At 48.1% G+C, this 24,759-nt stretch overlaps 1 protein-coding gene across 1 annotated transcript; it reads left to right on the top strand.

The window, feature by feature from the left end:
* The first annotated feature begins 1,661 nt into the window (after nucleotides 1-1,661).
* LOC130204416 (A disintegrin and metalloproteinase with thrombospondin motifs 5) lies at nucleotides 1,662-23,868 on the top strand. Its single transcript, XM_056431141.1, has 8 exons — nucleotides 1,662-3,114; nucleotides 16,328-16,460; nucleotides 16,596-16,763; nucleotides 17,262-17,545; nucleotides 18,601-18,784; nucleotides 18,889-19,064; nucleotides 19,438-19,613; nucleotides 19,786-23,868. The coding sequence occupies exons 1-8, from the start codon at nucleotides 2,008-2,010 to the stop codon at nucleotides 20,453-20,455; spliced, it is 2,898 nt and encodes a 965-aa protein (XP_056287116.1). The 5' UTR covers nucleotides 1,662-2,007; the 3' UTR covers nucleotides 20,456-23,868.
* The last annotated feature ends 891 nt before the right edge of the window (nucleotides 23,869-24,759 follow it).

Genomic DNA, 24,759 nt, shown 5'->3' with positions numbered 1-24,759 from the left:
ATGGGGTGTGAGTGAGATTCAAAGAGGAGAGAGGAAGAGGGAGGGAGAGGAGGACATTGTAGGGATATGAGCCAGAGCGTTTGTGTGTGTGTGTGTGTGTGTGTGTGTGTGTGTGCGTGTCGTTCCAGTGGAGCATTGAAAGACACTGTGGAAAGTTGCCTAATTTTTGCAGCTGCAGTACATTTCACCTCATGCATTAACAATCCTTTCTGTGTACACGCACAGGGATGAACTCAACATACTCTCATGCACATGGCTTGTCTACACACACACAACCACACACACTCACACAAGGTCTGACGTCACTCCGTCCTGATCAAACACCCTCTCTCTCACACACACAGCTCTTTCCATGCCTTTTTTTGTTCTTCTTTTTTTTTTACTGCAGGTAATACACCTGACAGTTTGCTGTGAAGGAGATGCAGCCGGCAGCTGGGGGTAAGGCGGTGGAAGGGGAGGGGGGAATGGAGGTGGGGTTGGAGACGAGATGTGAGGACGGAGAGAAAAAGAGACGGGCAGTGGGAGGTGCATTGCATAACAACTTGATGTACTGGATGAGAGAGCGCACCGTGTGTTCAGGCCCAACAGCAGGTTGCAGGGGCGGAGGGGGGGGGGGGGGTCGGCGTGACCACACCCCTGTCAGTCGTAATCAGGGGCTTTTGGATCATAACTGTTGAGCTTGTGTGTGTGTGTGTGTGTTTGTAGGTGCGTGTGTGTTTGTTTGGGTGTGTATCCACAGAGAGGCCTGCAACCCCCCTCTGTGGTGTGCAGAGGTAATAGCTGTGACTCAGCAAATGAGCAGTGTCTTGGAACTGTTGGTGTTTGTGTGTGTGTGTGTGTGTGTGTGTGTGTGTGTGTGTGAAAGACTGACTTCAGCTCCAGTCAGGTATGCATATGCACAGCTCAATCCCTCTCAGCTCACAATAATGACATCCCACTGGCAGCGGAACACCCTTCCCTAAAGGTACAATTAATAATCAAAACAGATCTGAGAGCAGTTCCTGGCACACACACACTTTTTTTCCCATCACGCTCTCATACACAAGCACAGCATCTACTTCATGTATTCTCACAGATTTCATCCATCACACGCCATTGAACGTCTCACGCGGGGAACAGTGAACTCCCTCAACTCTTATTCGGGAACAGCCATAAATTATCTATTCCCCTCGAGTTGGCTGCAACTCTCAAGTCAAGTCCTGTTGGACTTTTAGCCTTCAATTATTAAAGGAGTCAGAGCGAACGTGTACAAATAACATGGCTGGTGTTTGATGGTGGGGATAAATGCCGTTGGTCCTGGGAGTGGCAGCATGTGACTGGCAACTTGTTTTGCTGTTGCAGTTTTATGCTGTATACCTTCAAGGGATGTTGATATACTGAAGTTCAGGAGAAGGGGGATGGGGGGATTGGCACTGATGACGTATAGATTTAAGGATTTATTCGCGACCAGAGGGGATTGGAGGTTTTGGTTTATGTCTTGCATCTTGTTTTTTCTTCTCCTCCTCTCATAAGGAGTCATGTGGATTTTGATAGACTTGCAAAGTCTAACAGGCTCCTCTCTCCTTTTGCTGAGGCAATGGGAAATACTCCAGTGACAGCATTGTCTCCTCTCCTCCAGCACTTGACGCCACTCTGATTTGAGGAAAAGAGAGAGAGGGGGGGGGGGGGGTGGAGGAGTGGTGATTGAGCGCAAAAGGGGGCAGGACGTTTTCTCTCCGAGTCCTATTAAGAGCAAACTTTGTGTTTTTGTTCTCCAAGTTCAGCTCGGTGCTCTCCAGCCTGCAACACAGTTCCGTTCCGCTGCTCTTTTTTCCTTCCTATTTCCATTTGTGTTCCTTCTTCTTCTTCTCAATGCTTTTGTTGGTTACTGCTGGTCGCCTTCTCGTGGGGGATTTGGACACCGGGAGGATGCGCTTTTTGGAGGAACACATGCTCAAAGTGGTCTCTTGAGCCGGTCCCGGGTCGTTTTAGTTGGATTCACAGATGTTCTTCGGGTTGGAATGAACAATGGTGCGCATCCTTGGAGCTCTGGCCGAGGGCATGCTCTGCTTTCGGCTACTGTTGCTGTGCGTCGTGGAGTTGGACCTGGGAGCCGCGCTCTCTACTTTCCAAGGTTTCTATCTTCCACCTGCGAACGGCTCGCTTCTCACACCTGCCCGGAGGGCAGACGGGGTCGTGCGGACCATTGACCGGATTTACCACGGAGGAGGGAAGGTGGGCTACCTGGTGTACTTGGATGGGCGCCGGTTTCAGCTGGACATGGAGCGGGACGACATGGCGCTGTCGCATCACTTCAGCCCCCAGTATGTGCTCGCTATGATGGGGGACAGCCCCGCGGCTTTGCTGCGGGAGTGCGTGTACCGGGGGACAGTGGACTCCAACCCGGAATCCCTGGCCGTCTTCAATCTTTGCGGCGGGGGTCTGGAGGGCTTCTTCGCCTTGGACCACGCGCGCTACACCATCACGCCTATCATTAGGGCGAAGGGACACGAGCACAACGTGCGCGCCCTGCAGGACAAGGACGTGGAGAGCGCGCTCCACGTGTTCACGCGCGAGAGTTTCAGCTTCGAAGCCATGCGCGAGGGGCGCGAGAGCTGCGGGACGCGCGACGGGCGCAGAGGACGCAGGGATGCGGCGGGGAAGCGCGGCCGGCACAGGGGCCGCGCGACGAGGAGACGGGACGGAGAGAGTGACGCGGAGGAGAGCGCCGGTGGCCACGGCGCGCGCGGCCGAACATGGTGGAGCCGGCTCGCCAACGCGGCTGCACCGGTGCATGGAACGCGGAGCAGGAGGTCGGTCTCTCGCGCCAGGCACGTGGAGCTGCTCCTGGTGGCCGACGACACCATGACCAAGAAATACGGCAAGGAATTAAACCACTACCTGCTCACACTGGCCGCCATCGCCTCCAAGCTGTACGGCCACGCGAGCATCGAGAACCCCATCCGGCTGACGGTGGTGAAAGTCACCGTGGTCACCGAGAAGGAGAAGGGGCTCGACGTGTCCAAGAACGCGGCGGCGACGCTGAAGAGCTTCTGCAAGTGGCAGAACCAGCAGAACCCGCTGGACGACGACCACCAGCAGCACCACGACGCCGCCATCCTCTTCACCAGGCAGGTAAACAAAACCCCCCTCCCTTGTGACCGCACACTCCACCCGGCTCCGGAGGAGAGGGCGGTGACGCCACCGGTTGTTTTTATGTTGATGGGGCACGCGGTGGCAGCTGTAGCTAAGCACTTGGCAGACAGAGCCTCGTTTGGCTTATTGAATAGCTTAATAACAGCACAACACACTGACTGGAAATAACTGACACACATCCGTTGTTACATAATGTAGCGACCCTGGGTCAGGAACGCTACGAGGCGTAGATGGTTGATAGGGTGTTTATTCAGGGAACATAGAACAGGCTACTGTTGGCCGTAGCCTACGCCAAAACGACAGCAAAACGCCGTGAAAGCCTTCCAACCAGCTTCACGTCTGCTCCGGGTCATAGCTCTGCTCCGAACGAGTCGTAACACAACACCACACACCACAACAACATCACTCGCTCTCCAATCACAGACACGCCTCCCAGCTACCAGCTCGTGAGACGTTCACTTACATCCTGAACATAACATTTATAACATAACATTTCCCTCAGTCCGTTACAATAATAACCGAAAAAGCTATTTTGGCCCACTGTGAACCAGCAGCTCAAGTGCATCAGAAGTGAAGACTGCACAAGCTGCTTCCCAAATCCCCCCTTTATATCCAGCTCTTTTTATGTATGCTTTCTTTCTCCCTCCCTTCTTCTTTTTGCTGAATCTCTTCGTGCGTAATGCAGCGCAGCAGCGTCTGTAAAAGTCCATTTAAAAAATCACACCAAAGAAATCTGTATTTCCTGCCCCTGGTGTTTTTCTAGGCATGCTCCTCTGTCTCCAGCCTCCCCCTCCCAGTCCCCTGACAGCCCAAAGGCCTCCAAGTCTGTGTGATCTGAGGCGCCTGCCCGAAACCACCGGGCGCATGCACATTCTTCCCAGAGCAGGGGCGGTGGGTGTGTGTGGGGGGTGGTGGGGGGTTGTTGAAATCAGCTGCTGGATGCATTACAGCAATATCCATTAAACTCCTGTGAAACTGCTGTTAATTAGGTCATCATTCCGTCCTCCCTCATTTCCTTATCACTCCGGTCTGCACATTTTTTCCCAGCTACATTTACGGGCGTCCTGTCAGCTGCTGGGAGCCGTCAGAGAGAAAACAAACACCCTGTGAGAAGGCTGGCGGTTGCCCAGACCCCACTCGTCCCTTCCTTCCCCGTCCCCCTTCTCTCTCTCCTCCTCCGTCCCTGCCCGCCTGTTTGGAAACCGCAGGGCAGCGACATGCATTCTCCACCTCTCCGGGTGTGGCCTCTCCGCGGTTAGCTCCACGTCGACTAGTCAGGTGGCTCCCCTTGGATTGCGGTGTTTTCAGCTCATGCAGTGTCTTGTCGAAAAAAAGGGTTGGAGCGGGAGAAGTAGTACCTCGAGATCTCCTGGCGCCCTGCTTGCAAGGCAGCCGGCAGTGCATACCTGAGGTCAGCGAGCTGGCAAAGTGACCCATGTGCCTGTGTGCCAACCTCCTCGTGGCTCCTCACCAACCCTGTGGACAGGACACCTGCACGGGCCGGACTGACGGAGCCCAGACCGAACACGGTGGCATCCTCCGGTGGTTTGGTTTGGCGGGGTCGAGAGGGCATGAAAACCGGCTCCCCAGAGACCTCTGCATAGGAGCCTCTGGACCGGAAGGCAGAGCGTGGGCACGAAACTCATGAAACATGACTCTCTATTTTCTAAATAGGCTTTAACCCTGAGAAATACTGTAGATGGTACCCGTCGGGGGGAAAAAGGCGGGGGGATCCCTCTCGGTCGCACACAAGAGCGTGGCCATGGAGGCAGGTCCTGATCCCAAACTGGCTGCAGCTGAATCTGTGTGCAGAGGAAGCTCAAAGCTCACGGGCACGGCTCAACTTGAGGGTCGCGACCTTTATAAGCCAAAGAAAACAACCACTTTCACTTTGGACTTTGACCTCTCTGGCTATAAAAAGCCTTTTTTTCTCTTCTTTTTTTTAGGTTAAGCTGAGTGCTTGAATTGCTGCCACCCCGTTAGGTGGATAATAGAAGGGACGGACGAGCCTCTGAGCTTTGTTTACAGCTAAACACCACCGTGTGACGGGTGTTTTTGTTTTGCACCGCGCAACGTCAAGAGCTGCACCGAGTCGGCCGCCTTGTAAACAGAACAGAGCCATTAGAGTTTCCATTGACGGCATGCCAGTTAGGAAAAAGTTCATTTGGCTCAGGTGCCTCATACCTCGCGTTCTGCATCTTGAAAAAAAAACAGGAAATGGGTTGGGAAAAAAGTGTGAGGCGCGGAAAAGTGTCAACTCTTTTCTCAGGAACCTCTTGGCGTAACTCCGGTGGAGCGTGGACGTGTCGTCGATTTCAGTTCAGATGCGTCACCTGTCGGAGGTGCCGGATAGGAGCTGACGTGAAAGTAAATAACCTCTCATGATCTCGTGTATTCTGAGCGGCTGTGAAGTGGAACGCGATTGTTGCGGCCCGCCGAACCAGAACTGAAGCCCATTGAAGAGTTTGTGACTGTGAAGTCAGGCCGGTTCCATTTGGGGCGGGGGGGGGGGGGGGGGGCGCAGGAGAGCAGAGGGTTGGAGGGAACTCGTCTCTTTGTGGTCAGGTCCAATTCCCCCAGCACCCCCTCGTACCCGCGGTGAGCTGACCCGTGCGGCGGTGTCACCCTGTTCCACACAGACCAGGGCCGGAACAAAACAACGGGGCACATTGAGGGGGAGGGGGGGGGACTAAACGCTGTGCATGGCCGTGTTGGCTTGCTGTGAGCTCGGGCCAGGGCATAAAGGAAAGGCCCACTGTACGTCGGGAGAGATCGACGCACGTGTCGCGTTCACGCCAAATATAGCACTTTATTCTGTTATCTGGTATCTTTGCCATGACATGTTCAGGCTATTTAGCCGACACTGAATAGAGCGGATTAAGATCTCGGCGTGACGCGTGCAGCATTGTCATGTCAGAGAGAGTTTAGATATCAGAGTACAAGTCTGCTATTAAAACCTTTTTGGAGCCCAAATACCAGAAGTGTCTCTGCCCTCCACACGGAGTTCTGCAGAGACCCTGCGAGGGCCGTGTGATCGAGGCGAGGTCCACACACCGATGTACTCGGGGTGCACGCCAGCCATCCATGTTGAACACGCGAGGACTTTGGACTCCTCCTGTACGTTTCCCGGCCCTCGCCCCCGTCACAGCTCGCCCTCTATTTGTTTTAACTGTTCCTGATATTTCACACGCGCTACGCTCCGTCTGGTATATGTTGACAACCCGCAGACGGCCCTCGGATCCCGAAAGAAAGAAGAAAAAACTCGACGCCAAGGGCGCTGGCGGCATACGCGATTGGACTTCCCCCCTCCTCCCCTACTCCTCCTCCTCCTCCTCCTCACGGCCTCGCTCTCCACCGCCATGCGTCAGAGACTTGAGCTTTGCGGGCGTTCAACAAGAGGTCTGGCGTGGGTGAAAAGTACAAGATGTCATGGGAATGAAATAACTTTTCCTGTCAGTCACTGGCGACCGAATATTCGTGACACTGAGAGTTGTTGTTGTTGTTGTTGGTTTGCGTTTGATTAGCAGGCTCGTTGCCATCCTCCTGCAGGGCGTGAGCTAAACTCACTCCGCAAGCGAGGCTCGAGTGGGTGTCTGGGTCTGGCTGGCTGTTGGTTTAACACAAGCCTGGGCTTAGATCTCAAGTGGTCTTGTTACACACACACACACACACACACACAGCTCTGATCGCCTCCTGACCTTCACAACCAGCATGCCACCTGTTCTCCTGTTATTTCTGCCAATACTTCTGTAACTCCTTGTTCTCTCAGTGCTTCACTTTCATATCTGGCATTCCTCCATCGCCCCCCCCCCCTCCCTCCCCCCCTCGCGGAGCGTCGAAACGAGGGAGGGGGGAAACGATGCATAGATATGGATGTGATATCTGGGGTTGTGGCCGGTATATTTTCACGCGTCACCGTTTCGTTTCTCCGGGGATATTCTCATTTTGATGGAGTGTGTGTGTGTGTTTGTGTCTCTGTCTGAGCGGGAGCGCGGAACACAAGGCAGTTTGTTCCCAACCCGACCCAGCCGGGGACGGGGTAAACTCCCTCCCTGGAGAGGCTCTCACACACACGAGCCAGCAGGCCTGTCCGCACCACTTCGCATGACTGTAGTGGCCATTTGTCGTCCGTAATCAAACAAAAAGATAAATCAAACCGCCACTGATGCACCGTGGGTTTTGGTGTTGACGCATGCAAAAGAAAGTACTGTCCATTTCCGCCTGTTAGTATTTTGATAATTTATTTCTTAAACCAACAAAAAAAGAACAAACAAAATGTTGACCCTTCCCTGTGCTGTGGTAAAAAACAATTGGCCACCCTGGTGCCTGCTGGTCCTGTGCCTATCCACCTCTACATATAACCACAGGTGCCCAGTGTTACCCAATCAGTGAACCTACAATATATGAAACTAAATTACAACTATCCTAAGAAACAACTAACATATCAAAACATAACCTAAACTAGAATGGGCACTCGGTAGAGCGCATACCTTCGCATATCACAAGATTGGGCATTGAATTATGAACATTTTGGCATTAGTTGCATGCCAATTGGACAAAATGTATCGTGCTATGGTAAAAAAAGAGTTTGACCTTTCCATGACCTTGACCTTTGACCCGATTGATCCCAAAATCTAATCAAATGGTCCCCGGATAATAACCAATCATCCCACCAAATTTCATGCGATTCAAGAACATTTTGACCTGTTCATGACCTTTGACCTTGACCTTTGACCCGATCGATCCCAAAATCTAATCAACTGGTCCCCGGATAATAAACAATCATCCCACCAAATTTCATGCGATTCGGTTGGATACTTTTTGAGTTCTGCGAAAGATTTTGACCTGTTCATGACCTTTGACCCGATCGATCCCAAAATCTAATCAACTGGTCCCCGGATAATAAACAATCATTCCACCAAATTTCATGTGATTCGGTTCAATACTTTTTGAGTTTTGCGAATAACACGCATACAAATAAATAAATAAATACACGGCGATCAAAACATAACCTTCCGGCATTTTCAATGCGAAGGTAATAAGCAATAAATAATAAATATTACTTTACAATACAACCTAAATGCAAAAGTCAAATTTAATAGCTCCAACATTCCGGCCCCTAATTGTGCATACAATCACAATTAATTATATTCTTAAACGGAGCTATTCCTACAACCTACATTCCAATGGCAAACTATGAAATTATGAATATTCTATGTCATACATTTAAACTTAAATACATCTTCTTGATGAACCTACAAAAGAAGAAGAATAGAGAGAAAATAGAGGTAGAGAAGATGGAGGTAGAGAAAGCATTAGTATGCTAAGCTGCTGCTTCCAATAGCAGACAGAGCTTCGTCACTGGTCTCTCCAGAACGCTGGTTCTGGTTTGAAGCCGCACAGAGCGCACCAGTCCCTTTGCATCTGGTCTTGATCCAACACTTTTGCCATCATCCAAGATCCTCTTGGAGCTGTGGCGTCCGCAACAAGAACGACGTCTCCAGTGGTGAGGCTTCTTCTTGGCCTTGTCCATTTTTGTCTTTCTTGCATCAATGGAAGGTACTCAGAGATCCATCTCTTCCAAAAAAGTTCAGCCATGTACTGAATCTGCTTCCACCTTTTCCTGATGTACAGATCATCTTTATCAAATAGTCCTGGTGGCATGATTGGTTTGCCCTTTAAAAGTAGAATGTGGTTTGGTGTGAGAGCTTCGAGGTCATCTGGGTCGTCTGACACTCTTGTGATGGGTCTATCATTAAGTATTGCCTCAACCTCACAGAAGATGGTCTGGAGCCCTTCATCGTCCAGAGTTTGCCGTTTTAGAATTGAGGTGAGGACACTTTTCACTGAACGAATCAGGCGCTCCCAGATGCCGCCTTCATGGGAAGCTGCTGAGGGGTAAAGTTCCATTGTATGCCCTCCTGGGTCAAAGACCATGATTCACAGCAGCCAAACTTTCCTTCAGCTCGTAATCCTCTTGATGCTTCATCGGCTGGATTCTCCTTAGAACCCACGTATCTCCACTGATCCACATCAGCTGCTTCTCTGATAAAAGCAGTCCTGTTTGCCACAAAAGTGTGGAATCGCAACTCCGTCTGAAGGATGTCATCAACTCTCACAGCAAGAACTGCGGCTGGGCGTTCCAGTAGAAGAATTGTCGTCTGCTTTAGTTGATCAGCAGGTACCATCTCAGCATATCCTTGGGTTATGTTGTTTGGAAACGTGATGTATTCGTCCTTAAATGGACCATTCTTATCCATTTTTCTTTTCAGGCTTCGTAGGCGCTGTTCTGCAACACAGCGATTGTTAGACAAGACAGAATCTTTCTGTCTGAAAGGTAAGTCAATACAGTGATGCTCTCCAGTCAATACTGTTGTGGTGTTCATTATGTTCATAAACTTGATGGTTATACTGTTTGACCAGTATTTCTTGCTGATGTTCCACAGAGATTCGGTTGGCTGTTATAGCAAGGCAGCCACTCTTACTCGTACTGCTTCTCCCACGCAGTGGACCATGAATGACCCAACCAACTCTGGTTCTCACTGCATAGGGTCCTTCATCCTGGCTGTTTATCAGCTCCCAAGGCTCCATCACTTTTGAAGCATCAGTTCCAATTAGTAGCTCAACATCTGCATCAATGTCATGGAGCTTAACCTCCTTGAGATAGGACCATTGATCCAGATCCTCCTGTCGTGGGACATTCAGTGTAGAGACAGGCATGGTCTTTTGAGTTAAAACATCAGGTAACTCAATGAAATCATTCAACTCATGCCAGACACTTCAAGACCTGACACAATATGTGCATTCACAATCTTCTTTTGACCCATTGTTCTGAATAAAATACTTGTTCTTTTACCACTTGAGTTCAATTTTCTTGCCAAGTTCTCAGTACAGAATGTGCCTGAACTTCCTGGATCCAAAAAGGCATATGTCTGCACTGTTTTGTTGCCCCTCTGGCTCTTGACTTTGACTGCAACAATAGAAAAGATGGAATTATCTTCATCACCAGCCCCAATATGGCCACAGGTCTGAGACATTGCATTTGAAACACTCGGAGGGGTCTCAGACTGTCGGGGTTGCTGTGAGGTTGTTCCTCTCTCCTGCCGCTCTATATGAAGGACTCCTGGGTGCTTTTGGTGACACACATTGCAATCCAAGCGACAACTGCAGTCTTTGCTTATGTGGCCTACTTTCAGGCAACCAAAACAAATACCCTGTTCCTTGATAAAAATTGATCTTATCACGATGTCCTTTCCTTTTAAACTGTGGGTACTTATCCACTGTGACAACTTTGTGACCAAAACAGACAGTTGTGAGTAGAGAAAGACTTGTTCTTGTGTTCTGTGGATGGAGTAATGACTCCTCCTTTTACTGCAGTAACATTGGTAGCAAAGCTGCTTCCCTTTTTCCTTCGTGTCAAATGACCAATGTTAGAGGCTTTCAAGTTGGTGGATTGTGATTCCTGAATGTTTCCAAAAAGTGGGTCTGAGGCAATTCTGACCTGCTTCTCAATGAATCCAACAAGATCACTGAACAGTGCTCTCCGGCCACTTCGGTCCTGCAGATCACAAGCAACATTTCTCCACCTTTCCCTTAATTTGTAAGGGAGTTTCAAGATGATGCTCCTCATAATGGATGGTAAGTCCAGTTCCTTCATATGCATCATTTGCTCTGTTAGATTTGAGCATCCTCGAAGAAAGAGAGAGAATGATTTCAATGCTTTGAGATCTTCACTTTTAACAGGTGTCCAGTTGAGAATTTTGTCCATATCGGCAGATGCAATTGTGTCCTCGTTTCCAAAGTGTTCTGCTAGAAGACTTTTGGCTCTTTGGTATCCTTGTTCTGAAGGTAAATGTTGACAGCTGCACACCAGGTCTCTTGGCTGACCCCTGGTGTATTGTTCGAGAAAGTGTAAACAGTCACTCCAATGAGTCGTCTTCTCCTCCACTCCATTCTCAAAAGCTCTGATGAAAGACCTGTATTGGAGAGGGTCTCCATCAAACACAGGAATATTTCTAACAGGAAGGACAGAGCACAGATGTTGTTGAACCAGCAGAGCGGCGATGTCATTTTGTCTTTGCATAACATTTACAATATCATTCTGATAGTCGTCAGTCAGAGTTTGAGTTTGAGGTTGCACACGTCCTGCTTGATTTTCATACACGGTTTGTGTGGCTGGCCTTACAACTTGTGGTTGAGTTATGGGATCAGAAAACACGTGACGTTGTTCATCCACGTTAACTGGAACAAAGGTGTTGGCACGGGCACTTAATTGAATGGCTTTTTGAGAAGTGTTCCTTTCAAAATAAAACAGTTCATGCCATCCGAACGTTTTGAACCACGCTGTGATGAATTCATTTCCAAGACATGAAGTTTTGCATTTGTAACTGCCAATTCCGTCTCAAGCTCCAATTGTTCCTTTTCTTTCCTCAAACGTTCCTCTTGGTCCTCTATTAAATGTTTCCTTCCGAGCGCAGCAACCCGCTCCTTCAGGGCTGCCATGTCGGCTTTAGCTTCAACGCGTGCAGATGGTGTTGATGAACTTCGTGATAGTTGCGACTGTGTCCTCGCAGAGTTTACTTTTACGCTTGACGCGTTAGACGCACTGTCTTCAGGGTTTATCTCATCTGCGACGCGCTGGTCGTTGACGTCATCCTGTGGCTGCTCATATGGTTGACCCATTTCTGACAGCCAGTCTTTTACTCTTTCCGTGAACTCATAAAACATTTTCATTTTTTCTTCATGATTTTTATTTTGCCTTGCAACTTCATCTTGCGGTAAAGGCAAGTTCACAAACGATTCATGCATTTCATTTGCGTCTTGGTCAAACTTGATGAATTTAGCAAGCTCAGCAGTCACTGAATTGACATTTTCATTTGATGCCATCAACTCACAAATGTTTCCCAAACACTTTTTGGCTTCTTTACATTTTGTACTTCTCTTCTGCTGGCACATTTCCGTGTAATAGCCCAAGCCTTTAGAAGTTAATTTAATGTTCCTTCTTGCTGACAGCGATTCAACGTCACTCGCCTTATCGTCAGACATTTTCAAAGTGTATTATCACTGCGTGTTGTACAGCAATCAAAATCCGCAATCGGACATAAATGTGGCTTAAAGGCAGCAATTTTAAATATTTTTTATATTTAGTTTAATTTTACACTGCAGTTATTAGTATTGTATAGTGTATGCATATATGTTGTATATATACATTTATATTTTATTTTATATTTTACTTTGTATACTTCTTGTATACATCTATATCTTTCACTTGTATACATCTATATCTTTCATCCCTGTTTTTTATATTTTATTTTTTATTCTCGTGTGTTTAGTTTATTGGTGCTGCTACTGTTACGACAAATTTCCCCTTGGGGATTAATAAAGTATATATCTATCTATCTATCTATCAAACACAGACAGGGTGCTCACTGGCCAATCCGCTTCATCACACAGACACTCACTGAAGTCAGCTTTTGAATCAATGTGGCCGCTGATAGTGGTGCGCGCATTGCACAATGATCACATGCAGCGCGTCACCGCTGTCAGACTAATTAAACTTTACGAAACATGGCTGTGTGGTGACTTTTAAACTCCATTCGTTTAGCCGTCGTCCTCTACAGCAGTCGCATCACATACCAGTTCCTCCGTCGATAATCCAACACGATCCAATGCGATCCATCCAGTCCAATACTGCGGGGTCCTCTTCTTGCGTTTCACAGGCAAGGTTTTTTACTTTATGTTGTGGCCATTTGTTGTCCATAATCAAACAAAAACATAAATCAAAGCGCCACTGATGCACCGTGGGTTTTGGTGTTGACGCATGCAAAAGAAAGTACTGTCCATTTCCGCCTGTTAGTATTTTGATAATTTATTTCTTAACCCTTGTGTTGCCTTAGGGTCATTTTGACCCGAATCAATATTACACCCTCCCCCCGCCTTTGGGTCATTTTGACCCGATTCAATGTTTCACCCTCCTGTTACCTTTATATTTACTAACATATTTTACCCTTTGGGTTCAATTTGACGCCAGCAATTAAAACCTCCAGAAAATTATTAGAATTAATATTGTTTTCCAAGTTTAAGTGTGAGGCACTTTATGTTTGTTTGTTGACTACCGAAAGAACACCGACATTAAACATTGAATGGGGTCAAATTAACCCGAAGGCGGCAGGAGGGTGTAATATTGATTCGGGTCAAAATGACCCGAAGGCAACACAAGGGTTAACAACATCACCGCCTACACACCCTGTCAATCAACGCGGTTAATCACGGTGGTTGGTGACTGGAAATCTAATAAATAACGTCTCACAGGGTTTGGTGAAATGATGTAATGTATTTCACTTTTTCTGAACTTCAAAATTTCCAAAATAAGGTTTTCAATTAACAGAAGGTAAAGGTGATGAAAAAGAAGAGACAAGAAGAATCAAAGCAAGTATTTCATGTTCCTTCATGGTCACTCCTCTCTTCTCTAAATTTGCCTGTAAGGAAAACACTACTTTTCCTCTTATTCAAAAACAAAATTTGCACACGCCTGCTTGGTGTTGTGATTTATTGACGAGTCATGAAACACTTTATCCATCCATCCATTTTCATCCTTTTAATCCGGGGTCGGGTCATGGAGGCAGCAGACCCAGCAGGCCGAGACGGACTTCCCTCTCACCCGCAACGCTTTACGTCTACATTTGAGAAATTCACTCATGTAACCACGACGACTGAATAGAAGTGACCTTTCTAGTCGACCTTGGCCATGAGAGAAGCGGAGGCGGCCGCCCTATGCAAAACACAAAGGCTTTGACTGCAGCTTATGTGTCCTCGACGGCGCTTTGCGTCTTCATTGCGCTGCAGGACTCCCTCCCTCCATCTTCTAACACAAAGACAGCAATGGAGCAAACCTTCGCCCGAGTCCTGCTCCTCCTCAGCGTGTCTGCAGCTTTTGCCAAGTACGTCCACATCCCGGAGAAGAAGGACTGGTACGAGGCTCAGGAGTACTGTCGGCGGGTTCACACCGACCTGGCTCCCGTCAGTAATACATATGACACAGAGCGTCTTAAACTGCTGACCGGCGACACCGATGAGGCAATGTGGATCGGACTGCAAAGGAATTTAACGAACAGAGATGAATGGACGTGGTCAGGAGGAGGAAAGGCATCCACATTTTTCTGGGCAGAGGGTCAGCCCAATAACAAAGAAAATGAAAACCACGGCGCAATCCGTCACTATTTGTGGCGCGATGCAGACGCAAAGTACAGAGAAAGAACCTTCTTCTGCTACAGAGCGGTCGTGGTGAGGGAGAGAAAGACTTGGGAGGAAGCCTTGGAGTACTGCAGGGAGCATCACCACGACCTGGCCAGCGTGGCCTCGGACACCGAGATGTTGCTCATGCAGAAAGAGTTGAACGAATACGAGACCACGGCACACGTCTGGATCGGTTTGCGTTTCTTTCCCGGAGGCTGGCTGTGGGTGGACGGGCAGCCGCTGGCTTACGAGGCCTGGGGAGGGGAGGGGAAGGCCGAGTGCCCGGAGGTCAAGCGGAGGTGTGCGGCCCTTCAGGTTACGGGAGGGACATCCAATGGTGCCACATCGGAGACATTAAGGCATCAGGTTTATGGATCAGGACTTGTTGCACAAAACCTGCTCGGTATCCCAGGGGTAAGCGTTGCGACTGCAGATGTTAAAGTAAAGGACTGGGAGGCTTATGACTGTGTGGAGAGACTCCATTTCATCTGCTACTGAGAGTTCAACTGGTGACATATGTTTCTACCGTTACTGTCCTCGCTCATTGGTTTTAGTTACACTGGGACTGCAATTTTGACTGTTTGTGTGAAGTATTTACTTGGTTTATAGCAGTTTGTTTGCACTTTTTGGTGGGGACTTTTGTTTTGGGGCTTTATTACATAATTTTGTGTCTGTTAAAAACTTCTGTAACCAAATTAAGGGTTTGATTTAAAAAAATGTAATAAAAAGTTCAAATCAAATGAAAAATATAAAAACATGTCTCGTGATTCTTTCTTTGGGGAGGGGGGGTAGAGATGAAGGTTTGTGCCACAGAGCGGATTCTTACTGCAACAGCCGTGTGCGTTTAGGGCCGCGACCGCAGGAGAGGAGGCGGGGCTTGTTTAACCCTTGTGTTGCCTTCGGGTCATTTTGGCCCGATTAAATATTACACCCTCCCCCCGCCTTTGGGTCATTGACCCGATTCAATGTTTCACCCTCCTGTTACCTTTATATTTACTAACATATTTTACCCTTTGGGTTCAATTTGACGCCAGCAATTAAAACCTCCAGAAAATTATTAGAATTAATATTGTTTTCCAAGTTTAAGTGTGAGGCACTTTATGTTTGTTTGTTGACTACCGAAAGAACACCGACATTAAACATTGAATGGGGTCAAATTAATCCTAAGGCGGGGGGAGGGTGTAATATTGATTCGGGTCAAAATGACCCTAAGGCAACACAAGGGTTAAACCAACAAAAAAAGAACAAACAAAATGTTGACACTTCCCTGTGCTGTGGTAAAAAACCATTGGCCACCCTGGTGCATGCTGGTCCTGTGCCTATCCTCTACATATAACCACAGGTGCCCAGTATTACACAATCAGTGAACCTACAACTAAATATATTAAACTAAATTACAACTATCCTAAGAAACAACTAACATATCAAAACATAACCTAAATAAGCAATAAATAATAAATATTAGTTTACAATACAACCTAAATACAAAAGTCAAATTAAATAGCTCCAACAATGACGATTCATCCTCCCCACAGGAGAGAGAGAGAGAGAGAGAGAGAGAGAGAGAAAGTAGGATGTTCTGCACCAACACACCGGAGGCCTCATCTGCGTGGACATGTGTGGGAATCAAAACAAAGATCAATGATGTGTCCTTGGGAACGGAGAGGTGGTGGAGGCACAGGGAGGCAGGGCGTGAAAAAGTGATACTCCACCCGTCTTCCATATCAAAATATGGAGGAAAGTCTCCAACTGGGGTCTAGAAAGCATCATGGGAGGTGTCGTCGTGTTTTTGCAGCAGGCAAAAATATCCACCCGTTGAGTTTCTGTTGCGTGCCGCGAGCAGAGTTTCGGTTCCTATTCATTCCGGTCGTTGTGAGAGCGGTAAGTATCGGGACGAGGAGGGAATGTTTCCCGCGGTGTTTCGCGTGTGTCGACTGACGGTGCTTCCTCCGTCCAGGACCTCTGTGGCCACCACTCCTGCGACACCCTCGGCATGGCGGACGTCGGCACCATCTGCTCCCCGGCGAGAAGCTGCGCCGTCATCGAGGACGACGGGCTTCACGCTGCGTTCACTGTCGCGCATGAGATAGGTAGGCATGGACGCACACACACACACACACACACACACAAAGACGCCTCTGTCAGCACGTCTCTGGTGCTGATTAGGATCCTGAGTGTTGTTCTGCCGACGCCTCACCTCTCGCCGGCGTGCACCCCCCCCCCAGGTCACCTGCTGGGCCTCTCCCACGACGACTCCAAGTTCTGCGAGGAGCGCTTCGGGGTGAACAGCGACAAGCGGCTCATGTCCTCCATCCTCACCTCCATCGACGCCTCCAAGCCCTGGAGCCGCTGCACCTCGGCGACCATCACGGACTTCTTCGACGACGGCAACGGTGAGCGCGGGGAGACGATGGAGGGGCGATGGAGGGGCCCGGGGGTACAAAAAGGGGGCGTGTGGTTATGCATTTCTTAGAGCGGTGAGAACCCAGCAGAAGTTTGACTTTCTCCCACTGCAAATCGCCTCCATGGAATTGGACTTGATAACTTATCTCACACGGTGCCTATCACTGAGGGCGGTTTATTATCACACAGCTGTAATCTGCTCATAGGGAGTTATTTACACACCTATTCATTTCTTAAAGAGAGTAGCGGCACGGCGGCCGATCACGATGAGTTATAACCTCATCAGAAGGTTACATTACGGCCATAAAGAAAAGAAAAGTCCACTGCTTTCGGAGCAATTCGTGCAGACGGCTATCGAGCAGAGCGATACGTCATACAGGCCTCATTTGTGAAAAGAATGAAATGTACTTTTAGACGCCGGCCAAGTTTGCAGATTGCAGAATCAGAACAAAAATGAATTCCTCCTCTCTCTTTTTTTCCGGCCTCAGCCGAGTGCCTCCTGGACTCCCCGCGCACGCCGCTGCTGGGCCCCGAGGAGCTCCCGGGGCAGAGCTACGACGCCGTCCGCCAGTGCCGCCTGGCCTTCGGCCCCCAGTACACCGTCTGCCCGGGCATGGACGTGTGCGCCCGCCTGTGGTGCGCCGTGATTCGCCACGGACAGATGGTGTGTCTGACCAAGAAGCTGCCGGCCGTGGAGGGAACGCCGTGCGGGAAGGGGCGCATCTGCCTGCACGGGAAGTGCGTGGACAAGACCCGCAAGAGGCACTACTCGGTGAGTGGCATCGGAGGGCGGACGACGTGGAGATTTTAGAAGGCGGCCACAGAAAATGGACCAGAATTGAAAAAATAGATTCCTTTTTACAGTTCAAAACTGAGATTGTAAGCACTCGTTTCCACATCGGAGGAACTTGTGTGTGGGATGAAAAAGATGAAGTAGAAACGGATTCCTTATTGTGTGGCCTGCTGTATTTGTGCCACTGTTGGCCTCGCTTAAAAGGACCTCAATTTAATTTGGTCTCAGTGAGTTGAAGGACCGAATCCATTATTGGCAGGCTGTTGATGCTGTGTGTGTGTGTGTGTGTGTGTGTGTGTGTGCGTGCGGGAGGGAGGGAAAGTAAAAAAGAATGGGAAAGAATATTTCCTTTGTGTGTGTTTGTCACATGACATGTCGGGTCTGCCTCCATGCTTGGCAGTCGACTGTATGTGTGGATGTGGCCCAAGTTCTGACTTTTCACTGCCTGGCAAGACGACCAGTTTACGGCTCCGGGCAACGTCAGGCCCCTCCATTTTAGACTTCAGAATCTTTTAACCTCCAAATATATTTCTGGTATTGCAAATTAAGTGTCTATTACTGTGTAAAGTACTGCAGTGGAAAAGCTCAACAGTGGAACTCGCTGGGAAAGCTTTAGTGGGATTATGTAATCATCTTCGTCTCTGATGACTCATGTAGCACTGCTTGGAAAAACACAAAAATAAGGACATTACCGTAAGAATTTCATTGAGGCTTTTCCTCTGGAGCAGCATGTGAGCTGCACCACAGATCCAGTCATGGAGAGGCTTCATCACACAGAGGGATAGCCTTGTTCCTTTTCTGCATGCCACATTTTTATTTATCTTAAATCTCCCTCCAAAGACCTTTCCCAGAGACGCGTTGCAGGGCCACAAACCACATCCAACATGTCCGATAAGCACTAATTGTCCTCTCCCATCTCCTCTCTGCTTCGTCTTTCTTTCCCCTTCATCCCTCTCTACTCTCTGATCTCTCCTCTCTCATTCCCTCCAACTATTTGTGTCCTTTTTCATCTGCTCCTCTCCTCCGTCTCCCAGGTGTCCAACCACGGCAGCTGGAGTTCCTGGGGTCCTTGGGGTGCGTGCTCCAGAACATGCGGAGGCGGGGTCCAGTTTGCCCAACGCCTGTGCAACAACCCGCCGCCGCGGAACAACGGGCGCTACTGCACGGGAAAGAGAGCCATTTATCGGTCCTGCAACGTCCCGCCGTGTCCTGCGTCAAGTGAGTGTGACGGCCGGAGGATGCCAGCATGGCTGGAATAGCACCAGGTATTGTTTATCGATCATTTGGTGCCTCATTCAACTTTTCATGTAACTTTTCTCTAGGGAAGAGTTTCCGGCAGGAGCAATGTGAGGTGCGCAACGGTCCCCAGACGGATCCGAAGGGGGTGAAGACCTTTGTCGAGTGGGTGCCTAAGTACGCTGGAGTCCTCCCCAAAGACGTGTGCAAGTTGATCTGCAGAGCAAAAGGAACGGGATACTACGTGGTGTTCTCTCAGAGGGTGAGCGAGCTGGGAAAAGAAAGATGATTGCAGTGTATTTAAAGGAGCAGCGTGTAGGATTTAGGGGCGCCTAGTGGTGAGGTTGCAGATTGCGACCAACTGAAGCACACTCCCTTTTCAAGCCTGTCGGAGAACTCCGCTGGCCTTCAGTAAACAAGCAGAATGCTCTCTCTAGAGAAAGTGTTTGGTTTGTCCGCTCTGGGCTTCTGGAGGAACATGCCGGTCAAACATGGTGGACTCTGTGAAGAGGACCCTCTCCCTAAGGAGATATGAAGAGCTTGTTCTCAGCTGACCCTAAATCCTACACGTTGGACCTGTTTTCATGTAAAAAATAAAAATGTGGGAAATAATTGTGTGACTGCTTGCCCTTCAGGTGGTCGAGGGGACCGAGTGTCGTCCTTACAGCAGCTCGGTGTGCGTCAAAGGGAAGTGTATACGGACAGGCTGCGACGGCATCATTGGCTCCAAGCTCCAGTTCGACAAGTGTGGTATTTGTGGAGGCGACAGCACCGGATGTGTACGCGTTGTGGGCAACTTCACCAAGAAGAGGTAAGACCAACGGGGGGCTTCAAGCATTCGCATCGCGGGAATTATGCACACACAGACATTTGCACACGTGACGTTTGCCCACTCAGAATTTTGGAGGCAGAGTTTTTCCACCGAGATATCTCATGAATTTACTGCTCTGACCTCCCTTTTTACTTTCTTTCTGGCCTAACAGTAAAGGCTACACTGACGTGGTGAAGATCCCCATTGGCTCCACCCACATTAAGGTCCGTCAGCACAAGGCCAAGGACCAGACCCGCTACACCGCCTACCTGGCTCTCCGACGGCCCAACAAAGACTACCTTCTCAACGGCAAGTTCATGATCTCCACCTCCGAGACGATCATCCCGCTCAACGGCTCTGTGCTCAACTACAGCGGCTGGAGCCAGAGGGACGAGGGGCTTCACAGCATGGGTCCCGGGGCCCTCCAAGAATCCTTGGTGGTCCAGATTCTAGCGACGGACGCTAAAAAGCCCCTGGATGTCCGTTATAGTTTCTTCATGCCCCGACGGACGGCCCCACAGCAGCCGTCGGCTCCGCTCATCTCCAACCCGAAGTCCACCCCTGTACAGAGCACGACAAGAACCACCACCAGTACCACCACTACATCTTCCACCGCTCCCTCCGTCCTGGTCCCAAGGGTACCAACCGCTCCCGGTCCCTCCACCCCAACCCCGGGGCCCCGCTGGGTAACGGGAGCCTGGATGACATGCTCCAGGACTTGTGACACTGGCTGGCAGAGCCGGACTGTGCAGTGCAAGAATCCGAATGGGAAACTGTCCAAGGGCTGCACGTTAGGTGCCCGACCGTCTGCCTTCAAACACTGTCTGGCGAAGAGATGTTGAGGCGGACCGAGAGGGAAACGGATACGTGGACCGAGAAACATTTCGTAGGAAGGAGTTTCATCTGTACATCTGATAAAGGTCTCAAGTGCCGGATTTTGGACGATGGACCAATTACTTTAAGAACCTTAAACAGGACTATGAATGTTGGCTAAAAGCGCCTGGACCAGATACGCAAAGAGACCCAGAGACAGATTGTCATGGATGTACCCGACTATATGCCAGAGAAATGTTCTGGAATCATAGTAGCTATGCAGAGCAGAAGTAAAACGGTGGACGGTGTCCGTATCACAGTGGCAAGTCATGCCCTGGCGGAGCTAAGGACTTAAATTGCATGTCATTTCCACACGGACAGTAACTGATTGTCTCTACTCCAGTCTCCAAACCCCTGGAGGCTCAGTGTGTGTTGCCCTGTAATGGCATGTCTGTCGTGTTGTTGTTTTCTGTATGCTATGCTAATCACTGTTTGTGTCCGAGTGACAAGAACCTCGGCGATGGGAAGCACTCGTTAATCACAATGTCGTCACGTCCGCCCGAATCACAGCCCAGTCCCACTGCATCCCCTGTTACTACCCCAACTTGGACATTCCAGTCATTGAAATAATGAACTCACCGGATTGAACAATCGTTGCAGCAACGAATTATGTAAAGACAATTGATCAGGATGTCCGTTTCATCAACCAACTTGAGAGCATCCTAAACTAATATGGTGGTCTCAATATGGCCAATACTCGTCCCGTAAATACTTGTATGAGCCATTCAAAGACCGGATGTCCAAATGACAGGAGATATGCATTCTTATGATGATGCTGCTGGATCAGGGATACCCATAAGCCCCGACTGTAGGCGTTTTGTGTCTTTATTTGACATATGTCCGGCTGGAAAATCGAGAAGCAGCACAAGAAGACGGGCAGACTTATGAAGAACCATTTCCCGTAGTGGTGACCAAGAATGAACCCAGACATTTGGTTAATGGACGGCGTCCCTTAAACTGTTCAGATACGTGTCTGCTCAAGTTCTTGAAAAGTTTCGTAAAGAAAGTCTACCCGGAAGGGACGAGTCCCCTGTGCAGCGTTGATACAGTAGCATGGTGTGAGGGGATGGAAGCGTATGGTGGCCTTCAGGGGACAAACTGTATAACAGTTCAATTGAAACAAAGGGGCAAAGTAACCGCGACAGCCCTCAACATTTACGGAGGATAAGGATGACTCACAGGTTTGGGGCAATGCTTAATTAGTTGTTTTTGTGTGTGTTACGGCCTCTTGGTTGTCTAAGGGTGCACCGGTCGTAACATACAAAGAAGGGATACAGCTACGAGGGAAAACAAAGGAGGCAAACAATAAAGTTAAATACATAAGCCAATAAGGGATATTTATTTGACAGTTAGGGCTTAACAACGGGCAGAATTATACAGAAGCAAAAGAAAAAGGCGTCAGGGTCTCCAAGGCCAAAACAACAAAGAGAACCCCCATGCTAACTAGAAAACAAAAGATCCCACTGACCTACCATGACTGAAAGAAATGACAATACTGAGCTCCCTGTCTGACCACAAAACAGGAGAAAATGGACACAACAAAAATGGCAGAGAACCCCAACCAAGCTTCACCCGCAGAGCAACAAATGGTGGCCCACACTTCGGCACCATACCAAAGATATCAGAGGTCGAGAGAGAGAGAGAGAGACACTTACTCTGGGTGTACATGTGTCCCGCCCACTGATTAGCTGATCCCTCTCAGGTGGCGTTGCTCCAGGCTTACCAGCCTGAAAGAGATTGCTCCTCCCTCTTCCTGAAAGAGGGCTGTCTAAGTCACGGGACGTAACAGTGTGTGTGTGTGTGTGTGTGTGTGTGTGTGTGTGTGTGTGTGTGTGTGTGTGTGTGTGTGTGTGTGTGTGTGTGTGTGTGTGTGTGTGTGTGTGTGCGTGTGTACAGTATGGACCGTGACCATGTGTGTCTGGAAGCGCCTCATTAATGTCCTTTTGCAATTCTCCTCTTTCTTTTCATCACTCATTCTCTATGTTACTACTTCACATCCTGTATTTGAAATGATTGTTTTATCCGTTTCCAACTCTGGTGGGTGGTCCAAAATTGTGATTGTGCCACAGAATAGATGATGTTAACGGGTCAGTTCGCCCAAAATACAAAGGAGTGGGATATTGAGATGGCCTTCTGGTGCAACCAGCCCGGTCAATGAATGGAATTCCCTTTGCGGTGGTCACAGTTTTTATAAATCACATTCACAATTTGCAGAAGAAACTCCAGAAACGATGCCACAGACCTCACTGTCAACAATGTGTGTGGAAGTACTTCCTGCGATAGAAATGGCGCCACCACTGGACACTGATTGTGGAAGTGAGGTTGCTGTGGATTTAAAGGAATTCTTTGACACTTTTCTTGGCTAAGAAATAGATCTGAAGAGTGATACCACTTTAAATATGAAGCCAACGCCAGGAAGTGGTTAGCATAGCTTAGCATTCAGCAGTTTTAATGCTAAGCTAACGCACTGCTGGCTCTAGCTTTATATTAAACACACATATATAAGTATGGTATCAATCTTCTTGTCTAACTCTCAAGTAAGTTAATCAGAATTTTAAAAATACTTTTTTTTAATCAGTAAAAAACAAAAAAAATCCACATCGCGAGATACCACGAGGCAGAAGCGAGGAGATTTGCTTTGATGGTTATTTTGGGAAAACTCATTCCTTAAAATCCTCCACCTAATCTCCCAATGTCATGCTTTGCTTGGATTGGGTTATGTAATCAATTATGCATGAAGAGTTCAGACAATGTACGTCACATATCAAGTGGACTTGTTAAAGATACCTGCCTGTAGTTGTTTGCCTCACCCACCTGGCACCTGTGCTGGAGAAACCCAACCACGAGGAAGGTCTTCAGGTCGTGACCCGGGTCAACATACCACTCACACTGCGCTCCCTCTTCTGCCCTCACACATCTACATTTATTTACACAATGTAGACGTCTTTGTACAATGAGTAGATCTTTCATATACGTGTTAGTATTCAACTATATTTACACAGAACTGCACACATTCAGAGACATCAAAACAACCCATCAGTTACAAAACATTTGGAGTATTTCACAACCCCCCCCCCCCCCTACACACACACACACACATATATACACACACACACAAACACAATCTACTCGACTCCTCCAGTGGGGAAACCCCTCTCGCTGAACGACAGAAACACAGCACTGAACTTGTAATTTATTGTTTGTACAACTATGTGTGTGAATAAAAAAAACAACGAGATGAGTTATATTTATTATAGTAATTTTGTATCAAATTGCTATTTGACTTAGGAATATGACAGAATCATTCCTCTGTAAGAATATAGTGTTTCTTTTGTAGCCATCCACATGAATATATGTACATAAAATCTATATATTTAAATATCTTCGTGTCTGTGTTGTCAATGTTGCCACAGCGTCAAAACATTTTAATTATTTTACATGTGTTTTTGTTTTAAATGTTGAGAATCAGTCACTAAGGTATGACTGGAGAACTATTGTGGCTTTATGTGTCGTATGAAGTATTAAAATAATAATATTGCTATGCAGTTATGCTCCATTTCATGTATTAAAAAAACATTAAACTTCAGTAAAAGTACTTAAACAATAGCAATATGTGAAACATTAAATGGCAAAATATATACAGTGCATCCGGAAAGTATTCACAGCGCTTCACTTTTTCCACATTTTGTTATGCTACAGCCTTATTCCAAAATGGATTAAATTCATTATTTTCCTCAACATTATACACACAACAACCCATAATGACAAAGTGAAAACAGTTATTTGCTAATTTGTGCAAATCTGTTAAAAATAAAGAACGAAAACATAACATGCACATAAGTATTCACAGCCTTTGCCATGACACTCAAAATGTAGCTCGGGTGCATCCTGTTTCCACTGATCATCCTTGAGATGTTTGATTGGAGTCCACCTGTGCTAAATTCAGTTGATTGGACATGATTGAGAAAGGCACACACCTGTCTAAATAAGGTATCACAGTTGACAGTGCATATCAGAGCATAAACCAAGCCATGAAGTTCAAGGAATTATCTATAGACCTCCGAGACAGAATTATATCGAGGCACAGATCTGGCGAAGGGTACAGAAAAATTTCTGCAGCATTGAAAGTCCCAATGAGCACAGTGGCCTCCATCATCTGGAAATGGAAGAAGTTTGGAACCACCAGGACTCTTCCTAGAGTTGGTCGCCCAGCCAGACTGAGCGATCGGGGGAGAAGGGCCTTAGTCAGGGAGGTGACCAGGAACCCCATGGT

Source organism: Pseudoliparis swirei, chromosome 14 (genome assembly GCF_029220125.1).
Source record: "Pseudoliparis swirei isolate HS2019 ecotype Mariana Trench chromosome 14, NWPU_hadal_v1, whole genome shotgun sequence".
Lineage (NCBI taxonomy): Eukaryota > Metazoa > Chordata > Actinopteri > Perciformes > Liparidae > Pseudoliparis > Pseudoliparis swirei.
The sequence above is the reverse complement of the archived record's forward strand: the minus strand, read 5'-3'. Positions and strand labels throughout refer to the sequence as shown.

Coding starts and splice junctions, on each gene's coding strand:
- LOC130204416 (XM_056431141.1), top strand. CDS start 2,008: ATGGTGCGCATCCTTGGAGCTCTGGCCGAGGGCATGCTCTGCTTTCGG. Junction 16,764..17,261: donor CTTCTTCGACGACGGCAACG/GTGAGCGCGGGG, acceptor TTCCGGCCTCAG/CCGAGTGCCTCCTGGACTCC. Junction 18,785..18,888: donor CCCGCCGTGTCCTGCGTCAA/GTGAGTGTGACG, acceptor ACTTTTCTCTAG/GGAAGAGTTTCCGGCAGGAG.